Source organism: Branchiostoma floridae, chromosome 13, assembly GCF_000003815.2.
Source record: "Branchiostoma floridae strain S238N-H82 chromosome 13, Bfl_VNyyK, whole genome shotgun sequence".
Taxonomy (NCBI): domain Eukaryota; kingdom Metazoa; phylum Chordata; class Leptocardii; order Amphioxiformes; family Branchiostomatidae; genus Branchiostoma; species Branchiostoma floridae.
This window is the reverse complement of record NC_049991.1, coordinates 17,892,179-17,911,420: the sequence shown is the minus strand read 5'-3', so window position 1 is coordinate 17,911,420 and position 19,242 is coordinate 17,892,179. Positions and strand designations below refer to the sequence as shown.

The window sequence follows — 19,242 nt, the reverse complement described above, 5'->3', positions numbered from 1 at the left end:
GGTACCTTAGACAATTTTGTACAAGATTAAATACTAATTATGCAAAATAGGAGTACATTTGCATAATTAATGAGGATATTATATCATGGCAGTTTTTTCAATGTATCTCTTGTCCTGGATGTGATATGGTCTTGACATTTGGCTGGTAGATAGCTTGCAGTGTCATGACAAAGTGGGGCAGGTTTCAGCCCCCTAACATTTAATTGCGGAACTGCAGGGGCGTTTTTGTCAAGACATTCTAAAGAGGATAACTGCAGAAAGGATTGATGGATTGGCATCATACTAGGCATGCGGGTATCTTAGGCAAATATGTTCATAATGATATACATTTTATGCAAATGAGGACTTAATTTGCATGATTAATGAGTAAATTGTATAATTCCATTGTTTTCAATAACCAGACTTCAATAAATATAACACATGTTAACTATGATAGGTGGAATATAAGCAGATACCAAATATGGTAATGAGGAACTTATTTGCATAATTTATGTAAAAATTGCAAAAACGCTTTATGATTAATAATGGGAATTTTATAATGGTGACATGTGTACGTTAGTCAATGATGAACAATACCATGCATAAATTATGTTAATGTGCTAGTCAATTGCATGAAATTTACGAAAGCTCTAAATTTTCATGGAGGTATGAGGTCGCCGAACTCTAGTTTCCATTAGCATCTAGTTATAATTGACAAGATAGGGCGTCGGCTTGTAGACTGTCAGCTGGCACGTTTTGCGAATTCTTAGAAAGTGTTTGATAGCGTTCAGGGAGGCTTCCAGTTGAATGGGGTACCTCCCTAATTCCGCTCTTGTGGCAAGGTTAGATGCTGGTCTGGGGACATTTAGTGCTTGTTTGCAGAATTTAAGGTGAACAGATTCAATGTTTTGTCAAATTTCTACTTTACTCCGTGCAACAAACATTTTTCTGTGCAACTTAATGTATGTGTGCCTATTCATTAAACTAAATTCGAGCCCTGGCAGGCACTGGTGAAGGGATGAACATGATGTACCATAAAGCCGACAGCCACGTTCAGCTGTGGTGCTGAGATACAGGCTGTTGACAGCCAGATAGGGACGGACATCCGCAGGGAAATGTGTTATGCTGTCTGGCTAGGTGTAAATCCTGGGCCGAAGGGATGATAAAAGTAAATTCCGTTCAGTAATTGCATCTCAGGGTTCATAGAGAGGGTAGGGTGATGGGTGGGTTAGCTACGGTAACCGTACATACGTAACATGTTGAGCTTCATGTAAAACTTTAACGTTACATTGTTGTTTTAGCTATTAGATGCTTGATAGTCTTTTGCCATTTACACATTGACTGACATCATCATCATCATTCAGGGTTCACAGAGAGGCTAGAGTGATGGGTGGGTTAGCTACCGTACATACATGTATGTAACATGTTAAGAGTAAGTCTTAGAGTATTATCAAAACTTTACATTGTTGCTTTAGCTATTAGCTGCTTGAGAGTTTTTGTCATTTTTACATTGACTGACATCATCATCATTTTTCCTTTTTAAAGAGCTAGTGCGAAGTTTGCCATTTAGACTTTCTAGCAGGTTATCTCTCAAGACTAAAACAAAATATATCAAATTGTCATAATGATTGTCCTTCTTCAGTTTGTTTCACTTTTAAAAATAATTTAAAGTAACTTGAATCCCTTTAAAGATCCTAATCATTCACTCAAAATATTTTCAGAATATTGGTAGTGCCTATGAGTGTTTTACTAATCTCTCAGTAAGACCTTACAAGAGTGTGTATTTCAAATGAATGTTGACTTTGGCAACAGTCAACTTTAGCTACTGTAAATTGAATAAATGTAAAATTAGTCATGCAACTGTTAAGAGATAGTAGACAGCACTAATTTTTCTTCTTTTTTTTCTCCTTTAAGTTACACATTCCATGAAGGGTAATAAACTGACCCGACAGTCTGTAATTAAGACCCCAACTCTTATCAGAACATCAAACGCCAGTATATTTCCCCAGGGTAACCAAGTAGACTAAGTTTAACACAATTTGTGCCTCATGCCTTTTCAGGCATACAACCTTTTGAACTTTATCACCAAAGAGAGCTTCGGTCTCTCTGATAAAATATGGGCCAGGGAGTGAAGTCTTAATCTTGATACAATCTGATTGTTAAAACTACATGCAGGTTGATGTTAGGACTACCAGTATGTTGTAATTTACTGTGAGAACTTCCCTCCATTGGGAAACTTCTCTTAAAGGCAAGCTGTGTTATGGCTTAAGGGCCTTCAAAACGAGATCAGCTAATTTCAAGAAAGAGCCACCTATGGTCTTTATACACTTTTAACCTTCTTTGTAATTACAGTTCTCTGATGCAGAACACTTATTTGCAAATATTAAGTCTTCTGGTATTTCGGACATTAATATATATTTCATTTTTAAGATTATTCCATGGGTTTTAAAACATCCAGATTATGAAATATATGAATAATGAGCAACATTGTTTTTCAACCATATGCTGGAAAAGAGAAGTCTGGCCGTGAAAATTTATGTCCAAAGCAAGATGGTCTTAGCATCCATTAAATGTTGACATATGATTGTCATTACACAAGGTTATGCTGCGGCATTCAAAAGTACAAAGTTTGGCCACAGTTTAAAAGGGGTCAAGACCTTTTCTTCACATACATCTATGGCAGCTGCATGTAAATGATGCCAGTGGTACAGTGGCCAGAGGCCATAACACTTGCTACTGGGTCTGGCTATTGAATTTTCAATACTGTCTACATGGTGCGTCATCACATAATATAACTATAGTACTTATATCAATTCATCATAAAAACTGAATTCCTATAATGGATCAAAACGGTGACCTTCTGAAGATCCAAATATACGCATTGACGTAGCACACCCACACAGGTTGCACACAATTATATTACATAGTACGTCATTCAAATTTCCAAAAATAATTTCATCAGGTTGGTAGAATATAGGATATAGAATTCTTTTCCACAACCAGTACAACCAGTTTTCCACAACAATTCCTACTGGTTGTGGAAAAGATTATATCCGTCATTCAAATTTTTGCAAACATTGTGACTGGTATGTTTTTAACAGTTAAAGACAGTTGAAAAGCTGTAGCACAATTTTCTCTTTAATTTGTTACTGAATGGTGATGAAATACGCATCTTTAATACCTGACCCTTTTCTGTATCAGCATTAAGAACTACATGTACATGACTGTATAGTGATTGCGCTGCTGTTTTTGTATTTAGTTGAGGCACAGTAATGTTTTATTAGGACAGTAAAACTCTGGCTTACCTTCCGACAGCTTTTGAGGACATTCTCCTGGGTGCAGGACTGGAATATAAAACAGACATGTTAGCCGACCGATCACGACTATTCCAGCTTACGCCTGCCATCACTGATAATTCCTACTGCAAATTAGAACAGCCTAACCCTGACATGTGCCGGCGGTAACGGCTTTTAGAACAAATTGACGGCTATCGTGTACGATTGTGTCGGGGGCATGACACTGCCAATTCTGATGATTACATCCGATCCAAATATTCATCCTCCCATCGGCATTGGTGTCCAATTTCACGTCGAGCATGCAACCTTCAATATAATTTCAGAATGCCACGTAAAAAAAAGAATATGAGGGTGGAACAATCAGTCATTTTTGGAATGTCATAGAGACACAATATACTGCGATTTTCTTTCTTTTCATCTCAATGTATTTCATTGTGTTTCCAAAGTTCAATAGAAATATACGTCAAGCCTTTTTGACATTGTACTTCTAGCGGCTTATAAATGGCCATGGTTACATGGCACTTGCAAATAGTTATACATTTTATACAAGTACAAACGTATTCGCAAGCTTTCCTGATGATGGCCATTTTGTATCAGGAACAGCAAACGATGCTGAACTATTTTCTTTTGAAGAAGTTGCATTTAACATTAAATTTATAAACAAACAGCATTACGCATACTGGTTAGCTTTGTGTAATACATAATATATACATGTGCCATGCATTTAGAAGAAAAAAACCTGCAACACATTAGAAACATGGCGTACTTAATACATTAGCAATGGAGTGGACTGAGCAATGGCAGCAACAGAAGAATTAAACCATGCTGCAAAGTAAAAATAAGAGCACAGTGTCACACATATACAGCCCACCGAAAGTGCATGCTTTGTCAGAAACACAAGACATGAATAATGATATATATACGATTATAGATGGATACATGGAATATTCAATGCCCCAAGTGCTCAAACTGTACTTATGACCTTGGGAATGACCACTGTTCTCTAAGGCCCCACAATGCACTTAGAGAACAAAAGGAGGTGGCCATCACAGTACAACACAGTGCCGGTATTTCATGTCAATAGCAACATGCACATCAAAAATTTGGTGCTTCAGTGAGCATACTCGCCAATCTTTGGTGCAATCTCTCGGCATGATCTGACCTTAGCTATTTCAATATCACCAATACTGTCACTGACTATGAGTTGCGTTGTACTTTGATGGTCTCCAAGTTTCCATCAGCCACTGTACAGTCTCTAAACTCCAAGTAGACATTTAGTTACCGTAGTGCATTTTTTTGGGGTCTAATGTGGTCTTTTCAGCATCTCTACTACTAGTAGGTCTCTTTCTATATTGTTTTCTCTGTTGTCACATTGTGCACATAATTTAAGGCCAACTAGAGAGAGACACAAAAATGCAGATAAGGCCACTAAAAAACACCAAACAAAGCTTAACCAAAACAATTGCTTGGAGATTAAAACTGTACACTAAGGGCATAGGACGTATCCAGTACACAGTTAGTACACTTGTGCCATGCCAATTAACAGAGATCGTTCTGCTTACCACATTATCCTGAAATACCTATTGGAACCATACCAGCCCTCATCCTCTGTATGCCCACTATGCACACCACCCAACGGACAGGAGGAAAAGAGAGGAGAGAGATTCGTTAGAGGCAATTTTTGTCAACTGCCTGTAAGAGAATTGTAATCAAAAGATTGAAGAAAAAGTTGGAACTCCAGAAAATGATGAGGAAAAAGGCAGTAATGGTCAGTAAGCTCTTCTTAGATTGTAAAGATTTACCATATAAAAAAGATTCATTATGCGTCATGGACAGAATCATCATAGTAAGTTTTGTGAGAAGTGAAAGGTTCACTCAGGAATTCATATGGCTCCTCCGTAGTTTTGCAGCAAAGAAATGGCTATAATCCAGCAATATGAGGTTCAGGAATCAGTCCCAAGTTCTCAATCAATTGCAGCTTCACTGATTTTTTTTATATATTATAGCGAGAAAAGAAAAATGATTAGCATTATGTCAATGCAGGTAGTTTCTTGTACTGACTTGTAGAGTTGACAAAGTTAGATTTTTGAAATCTTCATCTTAGATCTTCAAAATCTTCATCTAAATTTATTTCAAACCAAATGAAATCAATGCACTGTTCAGTTTTTTTCTTCCACTGTTTAGTTTTTTTCCTTCAACTGTTAAGTTTTCCTTCCACTTGTCATTTGAATTTACTAAATACACGACCCCCTTGCACCCAAGCATCTACCAGCAGACATTCATAAGCTGCTCTAAATGCGTCTCAGGTTCACTTTGATCCCTCTTAAACCCACACAAGCTCCAGGTTCATTGATCCAGGAAGAGCTAAATGCAAAACTTCATCCCTGGGGTTTTCTCAGCACTCGGGTCAGACTCTTGTGTTTTAAAGGTCTGCGTCGAAAAACAGACAAGTCTGAGGGCTTTTCGTAATCTTCTTCGCACAGATGTGTGCGTTCAAGAGGAGCGCAAGACAAATGTTCCTTGGTCTCTGCCCTTTTCATTACGCCTGCTTGCTCTTCTCATGTTTACGAGACAGCGTGCACGACTGCGATAAAAGCTCCTGACCTTTAGCAGTATGTTCCATTAAAGTGTGCTTGTGGGGAATGGCATTATGGAGTGTAATCAAATTAGAAGCAAATCTTGCTGCATGTCTGCAAATTATTCATTGTAGATTGTATAACGGAAAGTAACTTAAGGCTTGTAAATTTGAGTGTTTAGGTGGAACTCTGTAGCACCTGTTTGGGGAAAGTTGTCATAGCAAAAAAGGCAAGGAGTTGTAGTGGATATCTACGTAAGGAACACATTTTGCTACAATTGTTTTCAAATTACTTGGTTTGGTTTGTGTACCACATGAAACAGGTGACATGTATTGTTTTAAATTTACAACCTGGAAAAAGCGTTTAGGTCTTTGCAGGTATGTACATTTCAAATCAGATCAAAGTACTCTTTTGCAGCTCCTAAATTATCATTATAATAATCAATTAACTTATATTATTATATAATTATCCTTATCATATAATATTTTTATTCAATGGGCCAAATACTCTCTCTTTACAGCCATGGACTGACTTAAGAAGAACTTACAACAGGCGGGGCTAAATTGCAAGGGTCTGGAGTGGCTGCCATTCAGCATTTACTAATAGATGACCTCAATACGGCAGCAATTGCCCCACGTGCAGAGTGGAGTGGCTGCCATTTGGCGCTAACTCAGGTGACTTCAATATGACAGCAATTACTCCAGGTGCGGCCATAGGACTGTAGGTCTACGTCGTGCGATTCAATTAACATGAATTCAAACCTGCTCCCTGAAACAGGTGTTTAACTTCAAGCAGGTGTTGCGCCTGTCTGTAGAAAGTTTCAAGATCATCTGAATATTCAGTGGGGGGACTCACACACTGCTCTCTGACATTCCCACCGACCATCCCAGGTCCCACCCCGCATTAGCGCTAAGTGCCTGGGAACTGGAGGGCTCTTATTTCCGTGCAGCTCGATGTCAGGGAGCATCGGCAGCGATCTGCCTAAGCAGGGCTCGAAATACTTTTTCTGCATATCTGCACTGGTGTAGGTAACATTGAAAATTACCTGCACCAGACAAATTTTACCTGCATCACCCTGAATTTAGGAAGTATGGATCATACTAAAATTGTTCAGGAACTTTTATACTTTAGAGGTGGTAACATTCAATGCAGCTTATAACAATTTCCATATACACCTGCATCATAAGACATTTATATGTAAAAATATCCATTACATGGAGCAGTGCAGGTTAGGTGCAGGTAGATACCAGAAATACCTGCACAGCTCCAATTTTACCTGCACTAACCTGTATATGCCCTTCATACCTGCCAGGTATATTTCGAGTCCTGATTGGCAAAGATCTGCCTAATGCAGGGGTGGTGGATGAGAGGAGCTCAGGTCTGAAATGGCCTTTTGAGGATGTATTGAAATTTGAAGTCCACCAAGCAACCCAGAAATATTATGGATTAGCCACCGTGTGAAGACAAACCGTGAAGCCTTTAATGTTTGTGTAATGAAACCCTGGTTAGGGTGATAGAATGCTGATCCTTCGTTCAGTGCGCCAAACACTTTCCTCACATTAAATCGCTGCGATCTACTTTCTAAAAATTGACCTTCTCCGGACCCCTAACCTATATTGACAAAACCTACCTGTTGAATGACTGATGACATTGACGAAGCTGTGCTCATCTACTGAAGGCAAAAGACACACCTTTTTTCAACAGATCGATCATAGCTTAAACATCATTTGCTCCCCTAGGGCCTACATCTCCTACAAGTTCCCTGCATTGTGCATTGAAACTTCTGCTGGTAACCCCTTTTATTAGATTAGCATGCCACATGCATGTTTCAGAAATTCAAAGTTCTCGATGAAGATGATTTTTGAATGTGTAGCATTTTCAGACCACCTGCAATACCCTTGGGAAAACTTTTCCCATTCCAAGGTTATTGCTTTCCAGTATGTACATAATCACAAGGGGATGTGCGCACCAAAAATACTCTTTCAGAAGCCCGCTCTTTCAGCCTTCCCGTGCGAAATAGATAAAGTGGGGGTCTAGCAAAAGGGCATCCTTTATACCGAAGGGTTGATACGCTGCATCCTTTTGAAAGCTTCCTGCCATTAAATTCACTGACATTGCATTTTGCCATATACATGGCTGATTCCTAGACCTCATTGGCCATTCTATTTCTATGCTGGGGAGATAGTCTTGGAGCCATTTCGGAGTGAATGGTTGGTTAACCCCTCAAAGAGCTTACCGGCTTTGATCCGAACGCGACAAGAATTGAATCAGAGTGAGGTACAGCGAAACCGACATTTCAAAGGTGGAGAAAAAAGAGGAGCTGAAATTTGAATACAGCAATATTTCTGTCATCAGCTAATATCATCACTGATCTCAGCAATAGCTGCTTCAAAGAAATGTATACACAAACTTGAAAGACAACTAGTATACAGTCAAACCTGTACTTACGTGACCACCTGTGCCATATACAACAATAAGGATGGCATCTGGCCATGAATCTTTCCATCTTCGTTTTATCTTCAAAGTTTGCAAATAGTCACTATCTGTCTATTGTGCATTAAAATTTTTATTACTACTAGGCAGTCTATCTCACTACAAAAATTCTACATAAAATTGCTTTCCATAAAAACAGATCATAACCTACACTAAGTGTTGTCAGCTTACAAGGATTTTTATACTTAGAAAGGGGGAAGGAGGGATTACAGTAGGCCCATTAAACTCATTAAAAAAAGAAGGGCACCTAAGCTTGTCGTAATATATTTTAAATCAATACTGAAACTTTTATTTTCATTTCAGTGGTCCCTAGATTTCTTCTCGTATTGAACCAAGCATTAAGAATGCTGTTTAAATTTGCCAACCGTCTTCTTTAATTTCATTTAGTGGTCAATAAATACAGGCTTGACTGTAAGACTAGTGTATACTTTAATCCCCCTGATTACATTTATCCTCCTCTTTGAAAAAAAGTGTGTATGAGAGATCTCTAGTGCGGCACCCCTTAGACAATACAAAATTGTACTTTAGTCTACAGGTCCTGGAGTGCTTTAAGGATGTAGCAATAGAGATCTCTTTACATGCATTATTTCAGGATGAGAATATAATGTAACCCTGTGGTATTATGTAAGTAGACATTACATATTATTTATATTTCTTTCCACGAAACACTTTGCAACATACAACCATGCAAGAGTGCTGTTCAACTACAATGCCCTGCAGTACTACACTCACTTCATAGGGGGCGGTGTTGGCGGGGGCAGGTCAGTGTGCTGCTCCGGTTGGTCCTCCTCGGTCGCGCTCTCCGTCATGTCCAACTCCGGAATGTCTACATCGTCGCCAACGTCGTCTGCCTCGCCGAAATCCTCGAACCGCTCTTCCTCCGGCTCGTATTCGCCGTACGTGCTCTCCGACATGAGCGAGGAAGGGTGGTGGTGGTGGGTGTACCTGTGGGGCAGATGTCAAAGTTAGGGCTGTCCATAAAGCAAGTTAAAATACACTGAAACAAGCTTAAGGCTAAAAGTACTACCCCCATTTTTCAATCTTAAAGCTTGAGTCTCCACCAGACAGTCCAAACGGGATAAGCAAGAATCTACTTGAGTCATTGTCACTACATTATACACAAAATATTTGTGGTGGTGCATGTACCTGTGGTCAAACAGATACACAGTATAAGCCAACACTACAGGTTATAATACGGGATTATCAAGAATCTGATGACATGAGGGAGGAAGGGTGGTGGTGGTGGGTGTACCTGGAGTCACACAGAAGCAAACATTCACAGGTTACCACAGCTGCAAGATTCTGCACAAACACCTACAACATGCAGGGATGCTAGTGTTACCAATTGAAAATGAAAACAGAACTGCTGTGGATTACACTTGAAAACAGAAGGAAAATATCCAGACTTTGCATGATGTTTACAAATTGACCAACAAACTGGTGGATGTACCGACTGACCAGCTCATAAATAGCAAGAAATATTCATGCCTTCAAGTACCAGAGTTACCGTTTAACCTAAGATTGATGTGGGCCAATTTCTTTAGGAAACACGTCTGTGTTTACATACAACACATCTGAAGATGGGAGCATGATGAGGCTTATTTCATCAGAAGGCACTCCCCACTGTGCTATTGCCATAATGGCTGACAAATAAGTCCCTTATTTCCAGCAATTGCAAATATTATATATAATGCACTTTCTCCAAACAGTCACAGGTGAGGGTGAAGGCTGGTTATGGCTGCCACAGCGTGTTTGCCTCGGGACCGAGAAGTCTCAAGTTCGAATCCGGCTGCGTGTCACCGATAATTGTGCCCTTGGGAAAGGCACTTTACACGACTTTCCTTACTTTACTCAGGTAAAAAAGAGTATCAAGCTTCAGCTAGGGCCGTCCCTCTGATAGGACGTTAATTGGAGGTCCTGTGTTTGGGAGAGCCCTTATTGCCAGCAAGCAAATAATTATGCACTTTCTCCAAACAGTCACAGCTGAAGGTGAAGGTTATGGTTGCCACAACGGCTGATAAATAAGGCCTTACGTAGACTTTCTCAAACAGTCGCAGGTGGGGATGAGACTGGCTGGTTATGGTTTCCAGGGAACCAGCTTGTGTTTATTCAAGTTTAATCAGAAGGGCTTGCCCCAGAGAGCTAAAAAGGCTAGCAACTTGAAAATAAAGCCTATTACCTTAGCAAACATCGTTGAGCAACGCTTTAATCTCCAAGCAGATATTACAGTAGCATAAGATAGTATCAAAAGCTGAAGCTACCAGAGCTGGTGACTGAGTCCTTTTGGCGAGCTATAGTCTTTAGCCAGCTTTGATGCTATCTTAATTGCCAATGGTAAATCTGCCTGGAGATTAGCAATGCATATCTTTTATGTAAAGAATCATAATCTTTTCTACTAGATGTAAGCAAGTCCCTAAGGCAGAGATTTCATTTTGCAACCAGAACTCGAGATATCCAACCCAGCAGTTCTGCTGCAGTACCTTTACAAGCCGCTAGGGAGCCCCAAATCTAATCGAATCTTAGGTCAACACATCCCAGGTCCTTTTAAAAAAGAAATGGAAAGTATAGGTAGAAAAAGGAATCATTAGTAATAGTAGACACTTGAGTTTAACTTTGAATTATGCCCTTTTTGACATACATAATACGTCACAAGGTAGGGTAGTACATTATATGTACTTGTCTGCGCACATATAAACCTCATTCATCACAATGCTGTTCTGCATCTTAATTTCCCACTTGTACTTTATCTTATCTTATAGGATTAAGCAAAAGTCTTCAACTTGAAGATGAGTTCAACTTGAAAACGAGCCAAAATCTTTCCGAACCTCAGTCGATCTTAGAATCAAAACTTCGTGGGACTCTTGTGGCCAATTCATCCACAATTTCACCAAACCTTTCACCCTCTCCAGTATAAACAATAAATTATACATGTCTACCTGTCAAAAACCTATCCAAGTTTCATAGATCTTTCTTATCTGTGAGGAGTCCTTGGTGGAAAGGAAATTAAACTTTCAATCGGAGTTATCAGAACCAGTCCTGCGTGTCATAAGTAAACATCAAATTTGAAATGCTCTGACAACTTCAGATAATGGAATAGATAGCAAGTCTTGGAGACACTTTGGTGAAGTTGCTGATGTTGATATGAGGATTGGAGAAAAACCTGATGAATCTTAAGCAACATTTACAGCAGTCTGCTTTTAAATATCTACGACTGGATAAAAATGGAGATTTTCTTACAGACTTTTTGAAAGACATCCATCACTTTTCTTCAGCGTCACTAGAATGAACTATTATAATAATAATACATTGTGTAACAGCTGTTTCTGACAGTTAATTCTAGTGACATTGAAGAAGAGTGATCCGATGTCACTCAAATCATCCAGATTGAAGTTAATCTCTGTTTTATCCAGTAACTGTTGTATTGCATAGAGGTTTAATTGTATTTGAATATTCAATTTGTTTACTTGGATGTCTTAAACCTTCATAATTTCATTCTAACACTACATTCATGTATTCTGTATCAAAACCAATTTGTAGTCAGCTAGCTTGAAGAAGCAATGCTCATAATTTTTCTACAATGTCAAAGTCACTTTCAAAGTGTAGGACTCCGAGGATATTTTTGTCGGTCTCACAGATATGTAAAATATATCAAATTTTCATGATTGTGATTTCATCAGCTTGTGCTCAAGATGTAAGATTAACATGATGCTACATGTAGTTCAGTTCAGTTCAGGTCATCCTTGCGGTGACACAATAAAGTTCCTCCAGCAGGCGGCTCTGTCCCGCATGACAGACAGGACTCCGTCTTGGAGGCCAACATCCTCCTCAATCTCCCTTTTGTACATGTTGACCATGGTTGTATTACCTACATTGTGTAACTTACTGTAAGTTTGACAGTTCAAATTCTTCAATTATAAATATTCCAGTATATTGAACCCCAAAGGCATCTCCTCTGCATGATGAGCTTAGTTTTCATCTCCTTTGAACAGGAAAATTCAAGGTGCCCCTCTTGCCTACTCAGCAACACACATACAGCAATTCATGCACAATACAGGTTTACGAGTATCGCTGAATTTGGAAAGTCATACTACAGTACAAAGTTAAACTTGAAGGGAAACTTTACTTTGTTGAATGATTCTTGTTCTTAAAATACACAGAAATGTTTGATACCTGTTTGTAGTTATAGTTTTCCTGTACATAAGAGCAATCTCTTATTTCATATCCTGTTTTTTTCGATTCATTTTTTCTAATTCAAAACAAAAAAGACACAAATCTGAATGCTTGAATATACACAAGATAACAATAAGTAAATAACTGGATTAATTAAATGGTCAGAGTAACGATTATCCTTTGTATCTTATTGCAAGTTCTAAACTTCATCGATGCTCATGTATTTTGGACCCACCAGTTGAAGAAAGGCTTCCATTTTTCAATACTGTATTGAATTTTCTAAGCAAAAGCAGCATTTTTACAATTAGACATATTTGACTATTGAAAAAAGTGTCTTCCCCTAAAAATTGGATGTAACATGCCAAATGAATAAGTTGAAATGCGGTCAATGCCGCTCACGCAAGCAACAAGCCTTGCACAGGAAAGGGCAGCTCACAACGGACACAGCGACCATGTAATGGGCTCAGGCTAGGATTAGATTTAACAGACCTGACCCTGACTCTTCAGCTTTTCATATTCTCAGTAGGACCTACTGTGTTTGGAATTCAAAGCACTGTTGCCCTATCAATTCTCAAACTTTCAAGGTAACAAAATGAATATCTTAGTACCTTATATATATTACATATTACAAATTGTAATGTTATTTTTTACATGATACATTATGTTTATACATAAATTGAAACTCTAACCATTATCTTAGAGCTCAGCATATATTTTATTATCAGAAACCCGTAACTTATTTTAAAGGATGATGGGCTTAATTAATTCTAAGTGCATGTAACATTGTTCAAGTCATTTCAATCATTGTGTCATTAATTTTACTACCAGGTATTTTATTTTGATCTTCATTTATCAGTAGTGTGGCACTTGTTTTTCATTTGTCAGTACTAGACTCTATGTTCAATACCTAAGTCTAACCCTAGCTTTAACCATATAATCTGTGTCCCAGGATTAAAGTGCAAAATTGTCCTGATTGGCTAGGGATAGAACTGCCCATGCAGGTGTTGAAATGTCCTGACAACATAAAACCTGCCCTACACAAACATGATATAGACCCATGCTGCCATGACACATCTGTCAACTTACGCTTTGTATAAAATATACACTTCGTGGCGGCAGGCATCCTTCAAGGCTTACGCCGTTAGACATTTCCCGTTTTTCCTGACAGTGGAGGTCACAAATACTCTAGCACCCGACAGCGAACATTGTCAACGGTAATCTGTCTACAGGATTTTTCTTTGATCTCTTTTCCGCTGTGATATGTATTTGGTCCGGTTTCTAGGCCAGCTATTTGTCGTGGATTACCAACGTACGATTTTCTCTGCTGCTGCATTTCAATCTCGCAAATTGTAGCTGTCGGGTGTCGAAAAGACAGCCATTATGTGCCCATTGATCATGACACTGAACACAGTTCTTCCATTCCGGAATCACCAGTACTTTGCAAAAGAAAAATGCTGTAATCACCCATCCTGGAATTATGTATAAATCAGTATGAAAAAGTGGCATTGCACAAAGAAAATAGGTACAGAAAATATTACTCTTTCTGTGTAGTTACATCTGATTAGTATTCATCAAGCAAACCTGACTGATTTCAATATCAAGCAACAGCTATCATGGTTTCTATCAAAGTGCCATCTCTCCACTATAATTACATGCTAGGACTATAGAGTACGCTAACAGAAGAGCTTCATTTACTGAAACAAATACTGTTAATGCATTTCAATGACAGTGCATAATACGGCAGCTATAATTATAACTGAACAACAGGAGACCCTGTTGACAATACCACAGTGACTGAATAATACCTCTTGCTGACAGAACTATATTGGTTAAACTCTAGCCTGTTAGTGATTTGATGACTGTTTACTCTGAGGAGCTTCTAGTACAGACTCCCTTTGCTCAAAAACAGGAGACAAACTTACCATTAAGGAATCCCTCTCGCTCTGAACAACTGTGGCCTTAATGGTGATTTTATACTTCTTCATGGCTAAACATATTGCGGAATAGCAGGGGACACTACAAATGAGACATCTGAGAGTGACTCTAAATGTTCAATCTCAACAAATTGTTTCAGAGTGGACTGTGATTCAAATCTGCAGACTAGGCACTCCTCAACAGGAAGGGACCAACTTGAAATAATTGAAAAAAAAAGAGGATCACTAGTCCTCTTCCTGCAAAAAAAAGATAACAGTTTTACTTGAACTTATAGCCTTGGTATCTGCAGGGCATTGATTTGAGGTATATTTGATGACAGTGTTAATGCATATTGCTGAGCAATAAAAAATCACTCTGACTTGATTTGCTTTTAATGAATTTCCTAACAACTAATTTCCTAAAGCAATATTAACGCTAGAAATCTTCAAATTATGTGCCACTCTTATCTTGATAATTCCTCAAAACTGAGGTCTACATGTAATCTTAGGTAAGGCAACATCAATACAATTATTTAGTTCTCGATATTTTCTGCGTAAAACTTTAGCAAGAAGACATAATTATGAAAACAGAGAGCTGCATGGGAGTAAAACTATAGTACCTGACTGACTGTGCACCCTCTGAACCTCACTGTCTAAAATTTTTTTTTTTATACAAACTTTCCTTTTTCAAAAGTTTTTATGTTAATTACGATATTCAAACCTGGCATTATTTTTTTTTTAATTCGAGAAACAAGAAACTGAATTGATGGGGATAAAAACTCATGACATGATGCATATTGCTGAACAGTGGGACACCCTGCAAACTGCACAACAGAGGAATCACTCTCGCACAGAACTATTCGTTAAAGCCCCAGCCTAAGTGGTGATTTAGGGAATCAAACCGTGCCATGAGACTCCAACTCTACAGGTGGTAAGCCATTTTACAGTCCCAAAAGGACCTGGGGCAGTGCTAATGCCATGGAGATGCTGCATCTTCTATCGATTTTGCGGCGATGGAACTCTAAACGACGCTGTCTTAGGGCCATTATGGTCGTAAATTAAGCAGAGATTGCAATGAAGCTCAATTTGAAATATGAAGAATATTGTTTCGTTTTTTATGTTCACCATTCTCATATAATTCAATATCATTCAAGGTATTATGTGTGCAATTTTTTTCTAAAAGGCAGTTACTTCTTTTTATGTCGGTTTTGTGGCCGCTATAGAGGTTCATCATCATTTAGTCTTCATTGATGGTAGAATTTGCCTCTAGACGTACCAAGTATTGTCATTTAAGAACATTAAAGAAAATAACTTTTTGTGACAGTGCCTTTCTGATCAATCTACTAAATGGAAATCTAATAAATTCTAAATTGAAAGCAGCATCTGTAATCTACTAAATGAATGCAATGCCTTCGTGTATTTTTCACATTGCATTTCAATTCATGCTAACATGCAATTTTATATGCACCATCCCCCCTCCCCCTTAAAAAAGAACAAAATTTCTAGTGCACATAATATGCAATGATGGGTTCAGGTCCGGACTTAAAGTTCAAAATATTCCTGAGAAGGCCTTATGGTAACACTGTTGGTTTGAACTGGTCTTTGGAAACCTGGTGGAATTGCTCAGTGTTAGTGTTACATAGATTTGTGACAATACTGGACTATATTAATTTTATAGCTGAAACTTTGCTGTTCTACATGTACCAGGCCTTCATGTTCTGAATATGACCTCTGGTAACCTGTCTTTTCAGTCACCCTGCTCTCATGATAATAAATGATTCACAAGGTTTCTTCACAATCCTTAAGACACATCAAGGAATGATAAAGGGGCAATAACGCTAAGTCCTTTCAAGGTCCAGCGCTATTTGTAGAGGGTTGAAATAACATTACGATAGCCATCATGACCATTATAGTGTGTTAACCTTGACGAAACTGCTTTTTCCCATTTCTGGGCTATCACAGTTTTTCACTGAGTGTTCCCTAAGAGGATTTAAATTCCCCAACCATTTAAAGTGCTCAAGGCATTTCTTCAAATGATAGCTAGATTATGTTTTTTATGGTTCCAGTTGCCGTTCAAACTTTTTATTTGGTAAAATCTAGCAGTGCAATTTAATACAATTGTTGACGAGAAACATTCAGGTCTATAGACCAGACTGGTTTTGTAAAACATCATTCTTTTAAGACTAACAAAAAAGCAAAGAAGGGAAATAGGGGTACTTTTGCTTTATTTCCCAAAACTGCCTTGAGGAAGGTAACAGACAGTTGCTGTAAAAAAAGCAATGATTGTGACAAAAAGAGGCTATTCTATTCAGTGATGTATCAACCTGATGAAACTTTGGATTGGTCATGGTAGGCTCACATTTTCCTAACACCACATTATGAGTGTTGCTTTTTTTTAACAAGATTGTTCAGAGCAAGGTCATTAGACCACTTCAAGGCAAGAGGTGGAAATAACTGTACTCTGAGATAGCGGTGGATTTGTTATGAAGGCTGACAAGTTGTATAGACAGGAGGGAAACAGTTGTCGTCAGGAGACATCCATAATTTGGCTGTCTGGGGAAGGAAACTGTTGCAGCTGTACTAGCAGAAGGACTTGAAAACCGGCAATTGAACAGTAAAGCGATGTGAGTTTGAAAAAACCTAGTGTTGCGCTGAAAGGCTCTCAGTGGAGAGACAAGTAGTACATGAGATCATTGTGACTACCGACCTTTTCTTGTTGCCATCCTGTACGGAGAGGAACCCGTCTGCATCAGTAGAGGGCGTGGTCCCAATGGCGCTGTCCACGTCGTCATGGAGATCGTGGCCCGTCAGCATGGCGTTGTCCTCGTCTGTCATGTCATACTCGTTATACGTGCTCTCCGACGTCTCGCAGGTCTGAAACACAGCAGGGGGTGGTTCTTTTACTGTCATTGCATTTCACACTTGTCAAAACTGAATCGGGCTTACGGCACCCTGGAGTCTGAAAATCAATTCAGGTACAGGTTCGGTTCAGGTCCGAGGATCAGGTCCAGGTCCGAACCTGAACCTAATTATCTGTAAAAACTTGTGAATGGGTGATACTGAAAACAATCTCGCAATCTCACACAAAAACATCCACAGTCACGAAAGCACCGTACGTGCACACGTGTGTACACACAAAATCACTATTGTCTGCATTTTGTTCACTATATCCTTGATACATGTACATAACATTGATTGCACATTTCACATACAATTGTAGGCCTGAAACATATCAAGAGAGTTGTTAGTATATTGCACGTATGCCCTGAGCCTAGTACTAAGTATACCCGTGACTTGGATGTTCTTTCGTCACAATGTTTACCCCATTTTTCTTACCTCCCTGACTGATCCGTTGAGTCTTTGCTTGGTTGACAGAGTAATGGGGTATAGAAGATAATGTACATCCTTGATATTAAATAACAAGGGCATTATAATACTGGACACAAACAGCTCAAAGACAGTCAAAACCTACTTCGAACTGTCTTACAGTTGCAAAGACTGGGCTGCTATAGCCAACGATGGTTGGAATGTACATTGTAGGTCTTCTTGGCAGCAAGAGATACAGTTTATGTAGACTTGTGAACCAGATATTAACGATTTTACCTTCAAAAGCTTATAATTCAGGCCGACAAGCTCTTATGATTATCATCTTCATATCGTTCCGTGCCAGTACTGTAGCCAGGCCACGGCCTTCTCGTGGGGGGGGTTCCTTATTTTCGTCAGGCGTTCAGGCCGTTTTCTGGATATCCAGGAATCGTGCTCCTGTTCAGGCCGTTTTCTGGATATCCAGGATTCGTCCTGAGCCTGTTCAAGCCGTTTTCTGGATATACAGGATTCGTCCTGAGCCTCTTCAAGCCGTTTTCTGGATATCCAGGAAGCGTCCTCCTGTTCAAGCCGTTTTCTGGATATCCAGGATTCGTCCTCCTGTTCAAGCCGTTTCCTGGATATCCAGGATGTGGACCAGGCCCTTGTGTGACAAAGGGACGCCATCTGGATGCTATTAACACGTTACCGTGAATGTGTCGCTATACGGAAAACAACAGTAACTTTATCCCATCTTGACTGCCATTTGTTAATTCATTACGCAAAATGAATTTTGGGCCTGATACGTAAGTAACATGTAAACATCAAAGTATCATTATCAACATTCGTTTAAGTTCTGTAACACCAGGATCAATAGAATAAACTACACGATCTTCTTGCCGGGAGATACAAAGATAGCGGCTTTCTGACAAAAACAACATGCCTCCGCATAGTCTCCTCCCTCGAAAACAGGAAGCTCCACCCCCACGTACACGTTCTGGATAAACACCGTCGTCTATCCAGGAAACGTCCTGTTTGCGACGATTTCTGGATATCCAGGAATCGTCCTTCTGCTCAGGACGATTCCTGGATATCCAGGATTCGGCATATTACGAAAGTTAGATACTGACGAAAGTTGGATACAACAGGCCTAATACACATGCAGTCCTTTGTAATGTTTCCCATGGTTTGGGTTGGGTGGCCACAACGACACTCAGCTGAGTTCACCCGTCCCCATTTCAGTAGGTTGTCTCTAGTCTTACCTACTCCGCCCCTGGCTCTGTGATTATGATAAATGTATACTCTATATGCCAAAAAAGCTCCTTCAAACTGCTCTTCCCAAAGGAGCCTTGTGTACCAGTCAATTAATAGGAGGCAGTACGGTCAATTAGTGGGAGAAATGGAAAAATGACTGGGGCGATAATCAATTTTCTGCTAGATCCAACTTGTTATAAGTGATATTCCAGGCTACTTCTTGGAAAGTCACAGTCACTCTCAGACAAAAAAAAAAGG

At 39.2% G+C, this 19,242-nt stretch overlaps 1 protein-coding gene across 4 annotated transcripts in view; it reads right to left on the bottom strand.

The window, feature by feature from the left end:
* The window catches only part of LOC118429731 (rab11 family-interacting protein 4B-like), a 193,631-nt gene that overhangs the window by 18,135 nt on the left and 156,254 nt on the right, over positions 1-19,242 (bottom strand). For 3 of the 4 annotated variants that reach the window (XM_035840350.1, XM_035840352.1, XM_035840351.1), the window contains exons 4-7: positions 17,135-17,301; positions 9,077-9,289; positions 4,838-4,894; positions 3,285-3,323 (exon numbers count right to left, since the gene is read on the bottom strand). In XM_035840350.1, the coding sequence (XP_035696243.1) occupies positions 3,285-3,323; positions 4,838-4,894; positions 9,077-9,289; positions 17,135-17,301 (476 nt within the window). The remainder of the gene's footprint in view (positions 1-3,284; positions 3,324-4,837; positions 4,895-9,076; positions 9,290-17,134; positions 17,302-19,242) is intronic. The other variant, XM_035840353.1, reaches the window with a different exon arrangement.